This window comes from Anoplophora glabripennis, unplaced genomic scaffold (genome assembly GCF_000390285.2).
Source record: "Anoplophora glabripennis isolate ALB-LARVAE unplaced genomic scaffold, Agla_2.0 scaffold8, whole genome shotgun sequence".
NCBI classification, from domain to species: Eukaryota; Metazoa; Arthropoda; class Insecta; order Coleoptera; family Cerambycidae; genus Anoplophora; species Anoplophora glabripennis.
The window spans coordinates 2,072,081-2,092,441 of NW_019416350.1; the positions used below are offsets into that span (position 1 = coordinate 2,072,081).

Here is a 20,361-nt window from a genome sequence, read left to right on the forward strand (position 1 = left end):
ATTTGTAGAGAGAGAGTGATAAACAGAGCTATTCTGTGTTTGGAAGCAAATGGAGGTCATTTTTAACATTTGAAATAAATATTGTTTTAAATTGTTATATTATTATCGTATTGAAAATAAAATATGTTACTTTAAAAAAACATAGTAACTTGTTTTCGCAGTTGGCTATCATTTTTCAGAATAAAGCTACGAAAAGTAGGATGCATTTTTTTGCTGTTTTTCTAGCAATATTTCTAATGAAACTATAGACTTCCTTACATAGTTGAACGCAGAAATAAAATATCTTCCAGAATTGATAAAAAAATATATAGTGTGCCATTTGAACAAAAACAGTTGACTATAGCAATTTTGACATATGTTACCATGGAGACGATCTAATAATGTCATTTGATAGAGTTTGAGCGGCGATTTAAAAATATATAGGGTTTGTTATAGCTATTTGTTAAAATAAAAGAGATCAGGGCCGCGAATACCAAACTGAATCACCCGGTATAACACACATATTTTGATGTTTCTTTCTGGGATTAACAGAGAGTATCAGTCATCTTGTTATTAGAATAATAACGAGAAATGAATTGCGTTTCATATTTATTATGCATTTTATAGGTGACCAATCTCTAGTGGAAATAAAATTATATTTTTGAAAAGATTATGCATGCATGTACAGGGTGATGCACTATATTTTGACCCCCCTTTAACTTTTTTGTTTTAAGAGCTATAAAAAAATGTTAAATATAAAAGTTGCACGATTTTTTATGAATTTTTCGAAAATGATAGTAGAAAAACAGATGAAGTCCAAACAAAATGGCCGCGGATGTTAAACATTGTTATGTTAAATGGAACACCCTGTATATTTTTACATATTTGGATAGAACATTCCCTGTAGAGCATAGCCATATGGAGTTTGTTGGGTCCATCTCTAACAATAAGTAAGATACTTTTAAAAAACGAAAAGACAGTTTTTTATTAAAAAAATAAGACATCTTGTAATTGTTAAACCTTTTTCAGCCATTTCTGGGTCGTAACAGTGACAGGTAATGTCATGACAACATTGTTATTGTTTGACAGTTTGTATTATTATTTAATTAAAATGGGTTACACAGAAGTTGAAAATTGAAATATTATAGGAATTAAAATAGAGCAAAGTTATTCTGCATACTCTATTTTAATTCTAAATAATTTTCTACTTCTGTGTACTACCTGTCACTGTTACGACCTATCATTATAATGTCCATGAGTAATTAGACCTCTCACGTCCTAATTAGTGATATTTCGTTACATTACCTATACGCATTTTGGACCATATCAATGTCCGATATGTCAAAATATATTATAACTAAATCTGTAAATCCTTACGTAATTGGAAAAAAGTCAGAAATGCCTGAAAGAGGTCTAACAATTACAAGATGTATTATTTTCTTAATAAAAAACCTTCTTTTCGTTTTTTAAAAGTATCTTGCTTATTGTTAGAGATGGACCCAACAAACCCTATATGGCTATGCTCTACAGGGAAAGTTCTATCCAAATATGTAAAAATATACGGGGTGTTCCATTTAACTTAACAAAGTTAACATCCGCGGACATTTTGTTTGGACTTCATTTGTTTTTCTACTATCATTTTCGAAAAATTCATAAAAAATCGTGCAAATTTTATATTTAATATTTTTTTATAGCTCTTAAAATAAAAAAGTTAAAGGGGGGGTCAATATATGGTGAATCACCCTGTACATACTCATAATTTTTTATATTTTTTGCAGAGCGGACTTTGATTATAGGTAACTTAAATGATAAGTAAAAAGTAACGTTTATAATAAAATACTCGTTTTATTTAATGTTAGTATTTATTAAAAACTCTATTTACACTATTTAAATACGCTTCATATTGTCATTGTTAAAAAATCATATAAAACATTCTATAAATTACCCATTAATAAACATAAATACTTTGCTTCTTATGAAAACTGAACAAAAATTAAAATAAGCCTGTTTTTAGAATTTAAATTGGTAAGTATGTCATATATTTTTTAACTATTTTATATTTTTTTTGTTATATTTTAATCTATAATTTAAATATTCTTACTTTCATTGTTCATTATCGGTTGTACAATATTTTTGAATGAATAAAGAATGAACGACAGACATTTTTTGGTAAAAATCGCGTTGGATTAATATTTCGTAGATAAGTATACCTAATGTTTATAAATTTGGACGTAATTTTTACAACTCCTAATTCTAAAATTATTTCAAGATCAAATACATTTTACTTATCTGAATGTTTCTAAGATAAGGGAACTGCTATAATTACACTTATCTGTTTAATACGTTTACTTTTCATTGGTACCTACTAATTTTGGACCTTTATAATTTCTATTGATATCAATAAGTAAATAAAGAAAATAAGGTTTATGTGATCTCCCTGGCATTAAATATGGCCAGACGGAAACAAAGTTATATTCGTGCATAGATAAGCTGTATATAAAATGCTTATGTTGCAAAATACTATTCAATAGGCAAAAGTGGCGAAAGGAAGACTGAAGTGAACTGAGTGAAAAATCATGTAAGTGTTCTATGTAGTTATTGTTTAATAATTACCTACTGATTTGCTAATAATTTATATTTTTAAATATTTTGCAAGAGATTAATAATGAGTATCCAAAACAAAGTTTTACTTTTACCAGAAAGAACTAATTTGGAAAAAGTATTTTCAAAATTCAAAACCCAAACACATTCTGAATGTCGGTGGTTAAATATAAAAAATTATAAATCTCTAGTTTTTTAACAAATTTACACTCATAGTCTCATTTACTTTCATAGTTTTGATTAGAAATTTATCATCAATTGCGTAGATGTTTTGGCGAGAAAATTGAAAAATGTGATATGAAATCGAATAGTAGATAATTTTTTGGTTATTTAAAAAATATAAAAACTATCGTTTTGTGTAATATATAGGACTCAATAAAAAGCACTTTAAAAAGTTTATAAATATTCATTATTTTAAAATAATTTTCCTTCAATCCGCGAGAAATTAACACCATTGTTTAACAATATTTTAAGTTTTAACAATGTATCAAATTTTACGAAAATTGATTAACAAACAGTTTTTCCATAAGACCATACCATGTGCGCCACTGTAAAAGTCGTGCATTCTGATTTTTAAGTGTCATTGTCTCCCAATTGGTACACTTTTTCGATTTAAGACTAATACGACTCACCTCAAAAGTTATCAAAGGAACAAAAATTAGGGTTTAAATTACGATTGCGTCAGTGGCGTAAACATTGAGGTCAAAAGTGGCATCCCTCCCCGATATCTACGTGTATGTATTATCGTTGTGATGGAAATAGGACTCACTCAACAGTATTATAAAAACTTTTGAAGGCAACACTAATATTATGCAGTTGTTATTTGATTTAAATCTGTTTTAAGCATAATAAAGATATTCAAATTAATTTAATAGGTTCTATTTGTGCTTTAAACTTGATTCATCAAAATTGTTACAGTCTGCGAATAACAGCCAAACACTATATGATGGTCAAGCTATGCACATTATGTCTTAATCAATTGTTACGTTATCAAAATTCAGTCGAATTGAACACTTCCCTGATAAAAAAAATCTATTTTAAATCAATCAAAATATCATATGATATACCTAGTAGGTAGGTACATCTAATTCAACATATAGTCCAGGCTGTATCGTCGCTCCCGCTATGGACATGATTCTCATTCGATTTTTTTTCAATATCTTACTAAAAGAATGATCCTTGAAACATATCCGCATCTTGCCAGACGTGGTCGAATGAGGATGGTCAAAAATTGTTTAAACAATTTTTTTTAAACAAATTCGTAATCTCCAATTTTTTCACTCGAAATAATTTTTTTTTGGGGTATCCTGAACAAAAAAGACACTATGCAACTTTTCTCTAAAATCTACCGCTTTCGAGATAGAAGAATTATTAATATAATAATTCTTTGTTCAAAAAAACGCGATTTTAACCATTTTCAACGTCAATAAACTATATTAAAAATTGCAATTTTTAGTGTTACCAAAATTCTTAAATAATTCCTTTTTTATTGTTAATAAGGCGCGCGCGCCGTGTTTCTTGGCCGCTCTTGGCCGCCTCCGTATACTGCTTCTTTCTCGCAACATTGAGCGATACAAGCAGATCCTTAGTTGTAGGCGTAGATTACAGGGTCGGAAAGTCCCCATGGTTCATCGGCCGTTATTGTAAAGTGTTAATTCTAATCGTACAGACATCTTTCGCACACTATGGGGTGGGGTTGTTTACCCCCCTAAAAAGAGAACGTAATTTTGTAAATTTGTTTACATAAATCATATATTTAATTTTTTTGAGCAAATATGAATTTTTTATACATAAAAAATATTTGAAAAATACCTATAGTTTTTCCGAAATGAAAAATAAGGGTTGCAACCCCCAAACACGGAATCACTTGTGAAACATATGTTTTTTTTTATAAGAAGTAATTTCCATTTTGTTTCATTCCAAAATATTGATTAGAATCCGAGTTATCACGGAAATATTATTTTTGGGGGTGAACACGAGGGGTAGTTTGCATCCGTTTAAATCTGTTTTAGGCTAAAAGAAAAAATTATTCGGATGGTTAGAGAAAAAGCATTTTTTTTATTTTACAATGTTAATTCTAATCGTACAGGCATTTTTCTCATTAAGGGGTTGTTCACCCCTTAAACAAGAAATTTTAACGAAAACCCCGAAACAGGTCAATTTAATTTTGTCAATTTGTTTACATAAATCATATTTTTAACTCTCCTTGAGTAAATATGAATTTTTTATAAAAAAAATATAGTTTTTCTGAAATAAAAAATAAGGATAGCAACCCCCAAACACGGAATCACTTCCGAAATATTTGTTTTTTATAATAAATAATTTCCATTTTGTTTCATTTCAAAATATTGATTAGAACCCCAGATATTTAGAAAAAACTATTTTGGGGTCGAACTTCGAGGATGTATTTCAACCTGTAAAAATGTTTTTCCGTCGGTAAAAAAATACGTGTCTCTTAATCTTTTATGTTCCACAACATATATAAAAATCTTGAAAATCGGAGTGTTCGGGTTGGGATAGTTTCCTTGTAAGAAAATTTCTTGTTCTCTTAATGTTTTGGACAAAAAAATTATATGATATATATTTATATTATTATCACTTATCACTATGTTATTATTAATACAATTCAAAGTCTACAAGTATTAATAAATATATTTCCACGTTTTACATAGACAAGAATGCGTAAAAATATCGAGCTTTTACAAAATTTAATCTCAAAAATATTAGTCCTCATTAATATTTACCTTTTTGAAATTAACAATGGATATTGAGCTAAGAATAATTCAAAGAAACACACGTTTACTAACGCACGCGCATTGACAATAGCGAACGAAATAATCTATCTTTGTCATAGGCATACTATGACCACGACTTCGGTACCATGGTGCGACAAAGCGAACGTGATTTTTTTGTCTTTGTCTTTGCAGTGTCGTAGGAGCTAAATAAAATTCAGAAGATAAAAAGGTAAATAAATTTGTAGCTGTCTAAGAAACCAACGTAAAAAAAAATTCGAAGACAACTTTTCATTATTTTAAATAATCAATCGAATAGTATAGAAAAAACATTGTTTTAGTTTTGTTAAATCATTAAAATTAACGATTAAAAATTTGATTTTGTTATAACTTTATTATTAAAAATTAAAAAATATATCTATTTCTCTGAAAAGAAAAGTTACATTTTTTAGAGCAGATTGAAAAAAAAATTACAAAATTCATTCATTTTTCTGTTGATTTTTTTAAATTTCTGAAATCTTCCCTTAACTTCTAGCCTCCCTAACTCTGTTAATTTTAATAGTACGAGAAAAAATCAAGAGGCCACTTTTATGTAGAATTGTATGCTTTACAACTTTTATGATACTTTTTTTTCTAACCCTTACCCTTTTTGAGTTATCTTGAAAAACCTCTTTGTTTTATCTTTTTTCACCCTTGGCCGGAGGTTGAACAAAAAATTACTCTCACTTATTGCTATAATATACCTTAAACTAACTCATATAAAAAATTCAGCCAAGTTGACCAAATTTCGATTTAAAGGCTTATTTAATTGGACTATAATAAACTGTTTTTTATTGAGACAATATTAAAAATATTATAGAATAAAAATTTATAATGCAATAATTATTTACAATTTTTCTTTATTGTACACCTACGTACTTAGAGATACAAAAAATTAGAAATATAACATATATTAACTATTATGAAAACCTATTTTTTTACAAATAACTAAATTAATCAGTGCACTTCAAAAGAGAAATATCTTCTTGTTTCAGGGCGATACGTAAAATTCTAGTTTTGCTCTCATGCATATTAGCGTGTGCAAAACTTTCCTATCAAATACCGCCAGAACCTTCTTCGACGAACAAAATTACCTGTACTGAAGACACCGAAAGGGAATATTTGGGAAGAAGATATTATTGTAGAAATTCATATTGTGGTTATTATCAATCTGTTATTTCAAAAACTATTAGCTGCAACAACATATCAAGTAACGATTTAAAGTCGTATGAAGAACAGGAAGAAGACTTTCCTTTCTCTTATCCCCTGACGTTGTACGTGGTCAATTCAGAAGTCCCAGAGCTGGCCACGTCGACATTCAAAAATTTAAAGAACTTAACTACACTTTATATGGAGAACGTTAAGTTGAAAACTATTATGCCTGCAGCCTTTAATTACCTGGAGAGACTTAAGGAAATTTATCTAGGGCAAAATGAGTTAACAACTATATCAGATGGAATATTCAACACATTAGCGACGTTGGACAAACTGGATTTATCAAGGAATCGAATAGAAACTGTCACTAATCACGCTTTTTCCGGAGTTAGCTTAAGAACGTTGTACTTGAAGCATAACAATATTTCGAACCTAGGGGAAGTATTACTCAGTTCTCTAAAATCGTTGTCTGTTTTAGATGTGTCTTACAATAATTTAAGCAATATTACTAGTTTCCATGGTTTAAAGGTACAAAGCTTGAATTTAAGTCATAATCAAATCGAAATTGTGGATTTTGAGATGATACAAGAAACGCCAATCATTGATTTCTCGTTTAATAATATATCCAAAACAACAGGTTTCAATGCATCTAAAGCTAATACTGTAATATTGAGTCATAACAGAATAAACAATTTCGAGAAAAACGACAATGTTAACGTTTTGGACATAAGTTACAATAGTATACAGACCTTAGGTAGCGACTTGCTAAGTAAAAGTTTGACGGAAATTTACCTAAGTTTTAACTTAATATCATCTTTCAACGTTGACACATTTTTTGGTCTGTATAATTTGAAACATCTTTATTTAGACAACAATAATCTGTCTTCCGTGCCAAATTCATGTTTCAAAGATTTAAATTCACTGACACATTTAAACTTATCCGGAAATAAGCTAACGTATTTCAAATTCGGCACTCTTGACAATTTAGTAAATTTACAAGTATTGGATATTTCTAAAAATAATTTTAAAGCAATACCACAGTTCCATTCACTGAGTGAATTGACACATTTGTTTATACAAAACAACGAAATAAGCGATGTTAACACGTTTGTTATATACGAACAATTGCCTCATTTAAGGGAAATAAATTTAATAAACAATACATGGTCTTGTCAGAAATTAGTTAACATTGTGTACAAACTGAAACGTAAGAATATCTTTATTTCCAAAGGAAATTTCCTAGATGAAAGTAATATCTACGGTATCAAATGTCACGAAACTTCCGAAAACTCAAGTGTTAATATTTCAAAGTCGGAAATTAATTTAGACTATTCTAAACTTAACAGTTTCTTCAACGAAGATTTTACGAAAACTCTTTTGTATAAATATTTCAACCAAGATTTCAAAGAGACTGAGTTTTTCAAATATTTGGAAAGTTTAAAAAAATCCATTAATTCTAACTACACGCAAAACGTTGATTATAGTGCTCTTAATAAAAAGCTTTTACACGAAGTAACATCAAATTCCAACGACATGAAAGTGGATATTAAAAATAGTGAAATGTACAATTACCTCAATACTGACTTCAAAAACACTAGCTTCTTTAAATATTTCGAAAATTTTAGATTAAATACTAATAAAACAGAAAAGTTAGATGAAGGAAAATTGGAAGAGATAGCCAGTTCATTTAAAAGTATCGCAAGAGAGTTGGAAAAAATTTCAAACACAAATAAATCCACTGAGTACTTCGGAAAAACTGACATGTTCAATTATTTAAACAAAGACTTCAAAACAAGCAATTTCTACAGATACTTAGAAAATTTAAATGCAAAGAATATCGAAAAAACGCGTTACGACGATATCAGTGATAGTACAATAGAAAAATTAATTGGTCCTTATGAAAAAATAACTGAGTTTCCTAATTACACAGGGTTATTATCTGTTATTGTAATAGCATTGCTAATAATCATATGTATCATGGTGACTATTGCCTATCATCAATTCTTTCATCTAAATAAATTCGCTTTGAAGAAGGAAGAGGTAGAGTTGATTTAAAGCAAATAGAAACGTAAGATTACTCGCTTAAAAAAAATGTCAATGTCTTGTATGACAGGTTGTGTTTACCACTGACAGAAAAAAAATATTACTTTTTACTCTGATGAAATTGATTTTATTATTGCATCAATAATAAATTTCATTTAACAATATGATATATATTCTCTATAATACTAGTTTATCAGTTTTACAAGAAATTGTATTAAAGTTTAATGACACTGCTGTTACAATTTTGATACTTTTACAATACTCATAATTTGTAAGTTGTAATTTCGAAAAAATAAAAATTTTATATTATTTTCGTAGTATTTATAAACTCTTAGCTGACCCAACTCAAAGTTTCAGTAAAGAAAAGGACGCGCAAAAAATATTTTATATGTATATTGTAACAAGTTTTAAATATTTATTGTTCATATATTAAAGTGTCAGTTATAATAAATCTGTATATCTGTATGTCATTTACCTTTTTTAACCAATTTCTAGTTTCTTTTGTAATGTTAACACATCTTAATTGTAGTTTATTTTTTAATTCTTAGCCTGTTTTTTAATAAAGAAATATTTACAAAAAATGTGTTTATTATTATAGCACGGTATGGTAATTTAGTATGGATGGGTCGATTTATAAATTTCTGTTTTACCAGTATGGAGTATTCAATTAGATCTACCATCATACCAAATTGCTGTTTCTGTTCTAATTTTATAATATAAATGCGTATAGGTATTCTAACTAAATCTCACTAATTAGGCGGTGGAGGCCTAATTACTCATGGACAATGTTATATGGTAGGCTGTGACAGTGACAGGTAATGTCATGATAACATTGTTATTGATTGACAATTTGTATTATTATTTAATTAAAATAGGTTACTCAGAAGTAGAAAATTGAAATATTATTACGAATTAAAATAGAGAGAGAATAGAGTTCACCCTGTACATGTGTGTGTGTGTGTGTGTGTGTTAGGGTGTGCGTGTTTGTTTGTGTGTGTTTGTTTGTTTGTATGTTCGTTTGCGTTTGTTTGTGTGTTTGTTTGTGTGTTTGTTCGTGTTTGTTTATTTGTGTGTTTGTGTGTATTTGTTTGTGTGTTTGTTTGCTTGTATTGGTTTGTTTGTGTTTGTTTGTTTATTTGTTTGTGTGTGTTTGTTTGTGTTTGTTTATTTGTGTGTGTGTGTTTGTTTGTGTGTGTTAGTTTGTTTGCGTGTGCTTATTTGTGTTTGTTTGTTTGTTTGTTTGTTTATTTGTTAGGGGGGCAGTAATTAAAATTAATTTAATTCAAAAAACAATGCTAGTGTGATGATTATGCGTGACTGTAATTTTGTATTACAAGCTTAACCACAGAGTGGTACTCTGTGGCTTAACTAACAAAAAGGTTTAAATAACTAATTTTTGATTTGAGACAATAACCCCAAAAGTTATTAGTAGCAGATACTTATTGAGTTTTTTTTTCATTTGAGAGAAAATAAACATTGATTGTTATACAAAATTAGTAAAAAATTTTGATGTACCTTTTTGCTTGCAACCGTTTCATTTTACCTAAGAGAATCAATTTGAATAATAATGTATGTCCTTGGAAAGGATTGATTAATGTTATACATAAGGCAAAACAATTCTCTCCACTTCTCTCCCTAAGGGATATACCTGAGAATGGAGTAACATCATGAATATATAATGTTACAAATATAAAAACACAAAAGCTGATAATAGCAAACAGATAAAGGTTGTATGTATCTGTATACCGCCTATCACATTATTCGTAGCAGAATTTCAATCAAGATGAAGAAAATGGGGCTAATTTGAAACTAGTAGAATGTGAAGCACTATTTTGCATGTATGAAGGAATAGCTTTGCTGTTGAATAAAGTAAGAAAATTGTAGTAACAAGCCGATGTTTCATTGTTCCTTTCCAATTTCAAGATTAGTTAAATTTATTTTTAATAAACCTATCCCTGTTATATGACCTAATATTTAATAATAATCTTTTACGATATGCTTTAAATTTGAATTTGAATTTTATTGGGTACACCAGGAAATAAACAGTTCAATACAAAAATATCACAATACCGAACATCCAATAAGCCTAAAAACATATATCTAGCCATATATATCGTATATCAAGCCAAAATAATGAATGAATCCCGCCTAAGTAAAACTTGTGCCGTGAGATTCATACATATATAAAAAAAATTTCTAAGCGTTTTATAACTGCTATGACTACACCAAAAAAATTAATGTATTTTCATCAATTTACCAGAAATTTCTGAACGATATTGTAGGACAGTATGCCAGGAGAGACTTCTTATAAGAAATAAAAATCCAAAATCCGAGGGCAAATATATGAATCACAAACTAGCTTGAGTTGACTAAAGTTTTCCATAATATAAGCTTTAAGTTCTCTTTTCAAAACATATTTTTTGAGAGTTTTCATTGTTTCAGGTAATAAATTAAATAATTTAGGACCAAGATATGTTAAAAATCTCTGAGGATGACTTTTTTTGCATAGAGGAATGTTTGCAGAAACATTGACCACAACACGAGTATTATATGTATTCGTTGCGTAAGACATATCAGAATTAAAAAACCATAGTAAACACCGGTAAGAGAACAACTGTCTCAAACTAAACACGTTAGCTTCTTTGTATAACATTTCAGTGCAGTAAAGTTTGTCTTTTTTTGGAATAATTTTTAATATACTATTTTGTAAAACCCCTAGATTATGTATTACTGATTTGTATGCTCCACCTCATACAGTTATACAATAACTCATTACAGACACCACCAATGCATCATAAACCATAAGCATATGCTTGATATCTATTACAATGAGTTGGTTGGTTGGTTTGAGTTGGTCAAATTTATGTATCCGTTTCCCAAGCTGCCTGACTGTGAATTCTATGTGATCTGTCCAGCGTAGACACTGATCAATCATAACTCCAAGGTACTTAATGTTTGTTACTTTATGAATTTTAGGATAAGAACAGATTCGTTTATATGTACAACTCCTCTTATATATAATAGGCTATTGACTATGTAGGTACTTTAGATAGGAACTACAACGTAACAGAAATTTTATTGTTTGATATGTTCAATTGAGCCTAAAAAATGATAAAACCGAGGGGTGCTACCTTTTAAAGGGGTGCGTTTTTGAGAACGAAGTAAAAATGTGGTATTTTCAGTTTTTTGAGTTTTACTATGCAGTTGTCAACAGATAAGTAGTAGCAAATTGAATTTCCCATCGAAATAAGAACCGAAAAAATGCGATTTCTTTTTTGGTTTTCGCCCACAACTTTTTTCTGAGAGGAGTTAGGTATAGGCATCGCTTTGCAGAAAAAAAAAGTGAATGTTTTTTCCTTTAAAATAAGCGTTTATAAAAGTACCTACGACTAATAGAAACCGAGATACATTGGATCAAAGTTTTGACCAATTTTTGCCCTTTTTTGACGATTTTCGTCTAATAACTTTTTTCTGAATTAATTTAGGCATTTGTAATGCCATATTCAAATGAAAGCTGGTTTCAAGACCTTTAAAATGGTGCCTGGGAGAAGTTTGTACAATTAAAATCAACCGAGATATGTCAATTTAACCAACGATACTTTTTCTTATTTTTATAAAATTTTTATCACTTTCGGTATTATTTTGTCTAATAAATTTATTTTTGTGAATGTGAAAGTTAAAATAAGTTTCTAGGTGATTGGATATTATTATTTATTTATTTAAACAACAACAAACAAAACAACAACAACAAAATTTCGAATTATTTTAAATATTTTTGTACTTTTAATTAAAAAATTCTTAAAATTACAATTACAACATCTTCCACAAGACATTTACGAGTATACAAGACTGCTGTGTACCTACTGCTGAAATCAGCATCAGGTTTACTGCAAGATTCATTGTTTTGATCAAAGCTTTCAATGGATTTGATTCAGAGCACTTGAGTACAAACGGGTAAATTAAAGCAAGTGACTATGTTGCAGACTTACATTAGAATTAAATAAGACATATTGTACTTGACTTATACCAATTCACCCCTTTGGACTCAAGTACTTTTGGTTAAGTCTGGTGCAAGTATTGTAAAAGTATCTTGCTTAAGAAACGATATAAATTTCAGCAATAGACACAAAACAATCTGACACAATTTAGCTATTTCAAGTAAACTTGAAACAACTTGTATTAGAATTGCTCACGATTGTGCTACCAGGGACCATACCCTAGTATGTAATTTCGAAGAATATAGTCAAATAGGTTATGAAGCAGTTGAATAATATAACATGTACTTACTTGACATCGTTAACGGCTCTATTTGACATTACTTTTGTATGTCTAAATAAGAAATTATTATTTCGAAATGGCGATATGTTCTGATTAAATTGTCTTATCGGTTTGTGCTGAACTGATACATATTTCAAGAATCACTTACCTAAATGCAAATGAGGTAACCGTTGCCTGGCTGAGCAAATTTGATAGAATATGTGGTAATTCCTTTCATCTGGAGCTTGAAACACAACTCTTGATTTTTCTAACAAATAAGTTCGCATTGAGGCACCATTAATATGAAACTGCTTGTTAAACTGTAATTCTATAAATTTTCCAAATCTTGAACTGTTGTCGTTCCTTGTCGTTTTGGCATTTCCAATAGCCTAAAACAATTCGATAAAACCGTAGATATATCCAAATAACATTTCCATCTAATAATATAATAAAAAATGGGTAAGTTAATGCAAATAAAATTAGCAGAGGACAATGCAGTATTATTCTTTCTAATTATTATTAATTGAAAAAGAAGCAATTCCGAAAAGGTATTTGCTCATTCATATTTCATACTACAGGGCCTCTATAAATGATTACAAGCCACTTCACCAGTAATTTTATTTCCTTCACGTTGGCAATTAAATTTCAGTAAAATTAAAAATTATTAAATCAATAAGATCCAATTTTACATTAAAACACGACATTCTGTTTATCGGCTAGTGATTCGTTTAATTTTTCTCGAGATTCTATTCAAGCAATCAGCGATCGCTTTATTTCTAGCGTAGACGTAGCGGTTTATTTTTCATTGTTCATTGTAAATAAATCAATAATATTAGTGAAGCTAAAAATTTGGGATTTTTAATTGACACTACCAGCCGTGCAATGTTGGTTGCCTAAGCCCGGCGGTCACGTGGCTTGTAAACATTTATGTAGGCTCTTTGTTAATATTAGGGCAAATCATATTCCATAAATACAAAACTGGTTTATCGATTCATTAATAACCAACTGAGGTAGTTTTAATTTCACCATTATAAACCACTATAGTCCCAAAGTCCCAAAAAGTTATTTAGTTTATTATATTTCATATTATTCATTTTATAAATATTGGGGCAATAGTTCTAATATTGTCTTTCTGTAAAAGTAATATTCAATATAATGTGCTTGTTACTTGTAGTCTTTATACAAAGCAAGCGTGTTTTGTTGGTTGCCTAAGGAACATTTATTTTATGTCGGTAAATCAACTTATAAAATATTCTTCATACCCTCTCTTAGAAATAAGATTTGTATGTCTAGTTTTATTGATTGCACCCACAGATTTCCAACAATTTTTTCAGTAATTGTACTTTGCATATGCTATTTCCATTTCGGGACACAAAGTTTGAAAATTACAACTTAGAAGAGAAATTTTATCAATAACTGTGATATTTTTTAAGACTTTCGGTTAGAATTGTTTGTAAACTTTTACCCGACACATATTTTTGTAATTTTGATTAAAAAAATTGAAGCGTGAATGAATAAGATAGGGGTTATAAGACATTAAATTCCCTCCTGTTTTTGTGTAGGTACGCCTATGGTATGTATTTCTGTTATTGGGGTCTCTACTTGATCACTCATGTTAAATTTTTTTTGGGACATAGCTTACGAGATAATGTGAAGTTTCTAGATATGTGTACTAATCAATTCGTTATTTATATATTGTTTTATAATAATAAGCTTTAAGATATCCTTGTCCATAAATCTAACAATAAACTTACTTTCACAATTGGATTGGGAAAAAATATTTATTTATTTTTCCTTAGAACGAAATAGTGCTTTCAATTGAATAATAGTGAAAACGAATGGCAGAAAACTAAAAACTTGGCTCTCGTTGTCAATGATAGATTTAAACTTTAAGGAAATAAAAATACAATTTTCACATGAACCAGAGCCGGATATTCTTCAAATTAAATAATCTATTAGGTACATATGAATATCATTCTCCTTGTTGAAATTGCATTTTCAGTTCTCTAAACTTTGACATTGCCAATGAAAATATAATTGAACTGCTAAAATTTCGTTTAGAATATTAGCAGAGTATTTTGTTCTCGATAGCAGCCTACAAAAATATATATAGAAATGTTTTGATCAAAATTTCAAGTTTTTTTTTAAACAATTTAAGGTCAAATTTCGTTTCGGCATGTCAATTGTTATCGAATTTCCCAATTTTTGCTAATTTGACCGATCTCGCTTTTTTTAAGATAGCGAAGATAGCTCGTTTCAAAAAATGGGCACAGGCTTTCTAGAATTAAATTAAGTAAATCAATAAGTAGTATGTTTAACCAAAGGTCTTGTCAAAGTCGATATTTCGAAATATACCAATTTTTGTAAGAATACCGAGTTCAGCTATAAATAATAAGTTAAATTAGAGAGAGAGAGAGTTAAAACGTATGAAAAAGCGCTCTCTGGATAGGATAGCGTTGTCATATATAGTTCCGATATTTGCCATTTAGTTAAAAAGTGTGTTAGTTTTATTATTTATTTCATGTGCAAATAACTGAATTTTTGAAAAGAAAAGTTTCAGTTTAGCTGTTTTTTCTATTTAATTTTATTACAGTATAGTAATTTTTACTGTTGGAAGGTATTTTTGAACAAGTAACACCGTTTTAAAACGGTTAGATAAACCTGTGTAAGCTTTTTTGCTTCCTGAAGCATGTACATTATACATTTGACATATTGGTTGACTTTACATTTTTAACAGTTATTTTGATTGTTTTATAACAATACAAAATGTTTTATATTATATGAAATAACTGGTTTTGTGAATGTTAAATGTGAAATAGTGAATCAGTGCTCTTATAACTTTATTAAAACAAAAACTTTCCATTCATGTACCTACGTATTTACCATATACTAATTAATTATTTGTAACCGAAATCAAAAATTAACCCATATACTTCTGCGTAATCATGAATCATAGCGTAGAAATTAATATGCATAGGGGAAACGAAACTTAAATTAAAATTAGATATGGATGGCGAAGATAAATAAAACAAATGTTTAGTCTAAAAAACAATATCTTTAAAAGAAGAACCAGATGGGGGTGGGGGTGGGGGTATATGGTTCTTAGAATTCTCTTTTCTCCCTTCAGACTTTTTTTATTAAAATTACACAAAAAGTGTATCGGCATGAGATAAAATTTTGAGAATCTTCAAAGAAAACAGTTACTAATAAAAATATATTTTTTTAAATTTTCATTTTGCGCACTCTGTACATTGAATATGTAGAGAAAAATAAACATAAGTAATCATGTATGCCCAAACAATCACGATTGCTGGTTTGATCTAATTTTTGGTAACAGTTTGTTATACTACGTTTTTTTATTACTTCTATTTTTGTTTTTAATACTGGAGTGGCAGAACTATACCTACTTCCATGATCGGACTGCTGGCTAGAACTTTCTTCTCAATCTGTGTTTCCGTGGCACTACCGCCTACAGTAGCGAAATACCTCATGGCATATTTCGCCGATACTGTCTTTCCAGCACCACTCTCCCCAGACACAATGATGCTCTGGTCTCTCTGTTCCCTCTCCAATTTGGTGTAAGCTTCCTCAGCAACGGCGAAGATGTGAGGATCCAGATCGCCCATTGCCTGACCTCGATAGGTCTGGATCGTGTCAGTGTCTGAAACAATTTACGGTTAGTAAGGTCCGAGAGTAAATCGTACATTTCAGGTCCGTACTTTGTTTTCACTCAACATTATGAAAAATAGACATGTAATCAAATAGTTTTCTTTGATACCAAAAATGTAGGTATGCAAAATATATCTAACCTCACAGTTAGATTTCTAACTGTTGATATTGCAGGAAACGACTACTTTATTGATTATATTTTTACTAAATAAAATCGGATGGGAAGACCGAGGTCACGGAATGTTGCTGGATTTTGCAAGTGTATGTTAATCAAATTGTAATTAAAGAGATAATTTGAGTGTAAATGACACCATGTACAGTACAGTTTCAGGTGAAACCGTAAACCTTAAAAATCAGTAAGTTTTAGAGACGATCGTATTTTGAGAGACTCGTTGCAAAGTATACTCTTCAGTTTCAAGTGCACAATAGAAAATTACTCATTAAATCTAAAAAATTGCTAAAATTCTACATTCGTGGGATTTAAGTCACAAATTCAAACCACGAACATACAGACCGAAAACAGTGATATTCAGCGGACAAATGAGTGACGCCAGTTTATTTAAAAGACCATGAACCTAAATTCGTAACCCTCAGTACTCAGTACAATCCACTCTCCCAATACCGTAGGCATATCCTCGACATATAAATTAAAATAAGTCTTGTAAGTTAAGCCCCACAACCATTTGCTATTATCCATTTGCTACAACTTTACATTTAGTAGGTCTCTCTTTGGATACAACCATGTAAAGAAGTTTATCTGCAACCATAATAGATCTAAAACTTCTGAAGGCAGTTGCGAATCAAACTGCACATACCGGTTGAGGTAAATTAGTAGAATAATTGTTAAATATTATTTTCCAATAATTAGAAGAAAAATAATGAGAAAAACAAATCCTCTAGATAAATAAGAGCAACACAAAAGAGAAAATAATAACTAAAAGTCACTATATATAAAAAAACTATATATAAACACCTGCTGAATGCAAAGTGTGATGCATTTTAGGTTTAGGGTTGGTTTTTGGTAATTTAAAAAATAAACTGGAAGGTTATGTAGTATTTCCCATAGCGATCGAAATACATAGGGTGGCACGGGTCTTATAGATGAAACTGTGGACCTGCGTAATTAATACAAACGTTTTGATGTCAGATTTACAAAATAATATATTATATTAATGCCTCTTCTCTTAATGATTATATTTTACGATTGTTTAATTGAAGTGCATATATAAAGAAGGTAAGGGAAAACAACCATATGATTAGGGATATAAAAATATAAACTCTGCTGCACTGAACACCTTGCAATGTCAGATTCATTGCTGATAAAACTGCTGATAATTAGGGGACTATAAATAGTTGTTATCGACTGGTGTAAAGAGTGACTCATTTAATGTTTACAAGGTAGGTAATATAAGAAACATTTTATGGGTAATATTTTTATCAATTAATTGAGCTTACAAATCTAATAAGTACATGAATAAGAATAAAATGTTTGTACTATTTTTGGATACTAGTAAGTAATTAAGTGCCAAATATTCTCTGTTATCAAAACAGAAAATCTTAGAAATTATGTTTAATAACTTTTTTAATTGTTACATTCTCTAATATGTGGATGAATATTTAGTAGCATATGCAGGTACAAAAATGTATAACTTCAACATTCTATACCTTTAATATAAGATCTTTAAAGCAAAAAGCTTAAACATTGTCATTATTTTTATACTGGATTACCGTGTATTTTCAACCTATTTCGGAAAACATGTTCCTATAAAATTTAATTATTGCCAATTTTTGTAATATTTTTTTTGCATCTCTGACAATTTCTGCTAGTAAAAGAAACTAATAGCTTGGCATGGTAATAATGTTAGTAATAACAGTGAGCTTTACTGAAAATAATTCGATAGAAAAGTGGAAGAAGTGGTAGTGGTAATAAGAATCCGGAAATCACAGTACACACAGAGTACAAAAAATGATATAAATTCAAACTGTTAGGCAGTTTTTAATAATAAAGGCGTGAAAAAGATCTTATCCACTTAAACACTGTTTTGTACCTATACCTACGGGATGTTATAGGAAAGTAGGTAAAGTCGTTAAGCACATATTATTTAGGAGAAAACAATATGACTTTTTAAAAATACTAATAAGTTGTTTTTTCCAAAACCTGCAATTAAAACTTTGTACAGCCTTGTATTTCGTGTCAGCATGATTTTTGGGCAATTTTAGTTAAAAAAAATTGAAGCAAGAATGGAGGAAAGGTGGTTGAAATAATAAATAAATAATATTATAAATAAATAAATAAATACCTATTTATCCCCTCAACTTTGCTTGCATATCCATGGTTCAAATTATGTTGTTTTTAGTAACTTCTGTATAATTTTTGTTTAGGGCTTAAATTTCGAGATCTTTGAATACGTGATCGATATATTTTTGATATATGATCAGAGTATTTTGGCAATACTCCATAGACGAGGCTCTAAATAAAAATTTTACAAGAGTGGAAAAGTACAGAAAAGAATTATTTGGCCCAAAACACCCTATATTTGAATCATAGGCAAGATCAGAAAAAAAATAGAGGAGGCAATGAATACAACGTCTTTTCGGTCTTTGATTCTTAATATTAAAATTAAACAAAAAGTTTGCTGACATTAGATAAAATTCGAAGCAAAGTTAAAGAATTTTAAATGTGTTGAACGGTTTTATGCACTTTTTTAACACATTTTTAATTTTTAATAGACATATGTACCTATATGTATAGTTTATTGTTGTTACATAAGTTACAGCAAATACAATCATAGTTATTTAACTTTTTTAATTTATTAATTCAAACTACAAATTAATTTTATAATTAATAATAACCATATTCAATTCAATTTTTTGTTCAATTATGCTGCATGCTTTACCTTGCACAAGGTCAAGTTTTACAGTGGACCAGATTCCAGTGCCGTGCAGAAGTGCCTTTTTAAATTTTTTACAAAATTGTATTTGTACTGTACTTTCAATTTATTTTTTCTGAATCACCCTGTATATTACGCATAGGCAAACAATAAAACTTTTTTTATATTTCTAGACCATAGCCAACAAGGGTTCCCATTTAATGAATGAATCATAAGATCCATTAAAAAGTTCATGTTACCAGTCAAATCTAGGCAGTTTTATTTTAATCAGTTAACTATTTAATGATAGAGATGTAGTCGAAAGCAAGCTAAAATTTGTTGTTCATATACAGAGTGTTAAAAAAAGAGTGTAAAATATTTCAGGAGGTAATAGTATGAACCAAAATAAGCAGAAAAGTCTTAATAAACATGGGTCCACAAAGTAACGGTTGCGGAGATATGGACCACTATTCGTTTTTCAAACATTTTATTTTATTAGGAATAAACCGACAAAGGAAGCTTTTAACAAACAAAAAACAAAGTTACAGAATATGTTCAAAGTGTCAACGATATTCGAACTCTTTCACCCTCCTTGGTTTGGATTTCTTGACACTTTTGATTAATCCGTAGCTGCAGCTCTTCCAGGCTATTTACAGGAGTACCATACACTAATGTCTTCAAATATCCCCAAACAAAGAAATCTAGAGGGTTCAGATCAGGCGATCGTGGAGGCCATAAAACAGGTCCGGCCCTTCCTTTTGGTGTAAATGCTCTCTAACGGCCATGGAAAAATGAGCTGGAGCACCATCATGCTGGAACCACATTTGTTGCCTCTGATCCAAAGGAATGTCTTCCAAAAACTCATACAGTGTGTTCTGCAGAAAGTTGAGGTAAGCAGCGCTTGTTAATCGGTTTGGTAAAACAACAGGACCTAGAATCCTGTCACCTACAATACCCATCCAAATGTTTAATGAAAAACGTGCCTGATGTCCAGATTCTATTAGAGCATGAGGATT

The 20,361-nt window shown here is 29.6% G+C and overlaps 2 protein-coding genes across 3 annotated transcripts in view; one reads left to right on the forward strand and one right to left on the reverse strand.

Annotated features, from left to right (window-relative positions):
* The window catches only part of LOC108904925 (unconventional myosin-Va), a 92,401-nt gene that overhangs the window by 25,008 nt on the left and 47,032 nt on the right, over positions 1 to 20,361 (reverse strand). For both annotated transcript variants that reach the window (XM_018707657.2, XM_018707650.2), the window contains exons 3-4: positions 16,214 to 16,467; positions 12,976 to 13,195 (exon numbers count right to left, since the gene is read on the reverse strand). In XM_018707657.2, the coding sequence (XP_018563173.1) occupies positions 12,976 to 13,195; positions 16,214 to 16,467 (474 nt within the window). The remainder of the gene's footprint in view (positions 1 to 12,975; positions 13,196 to 16,213; positions 16,468 to 20,361) is intronic.
* LOC108904940 (toll-like receptor 13) lies at positions 2,410 to 9,116 on the forward strand. Its single transcript, XM_018707667.2, has 2 exons — positions 2,410 to 2,557; positions 6,347 to 9,116. Coding segments are annotated over exons 1-2 (2,217 nt in total). The 5' UTR covers positions 2,410 to 2,555; the 3' UTR covers positions 8,562 to 9,116.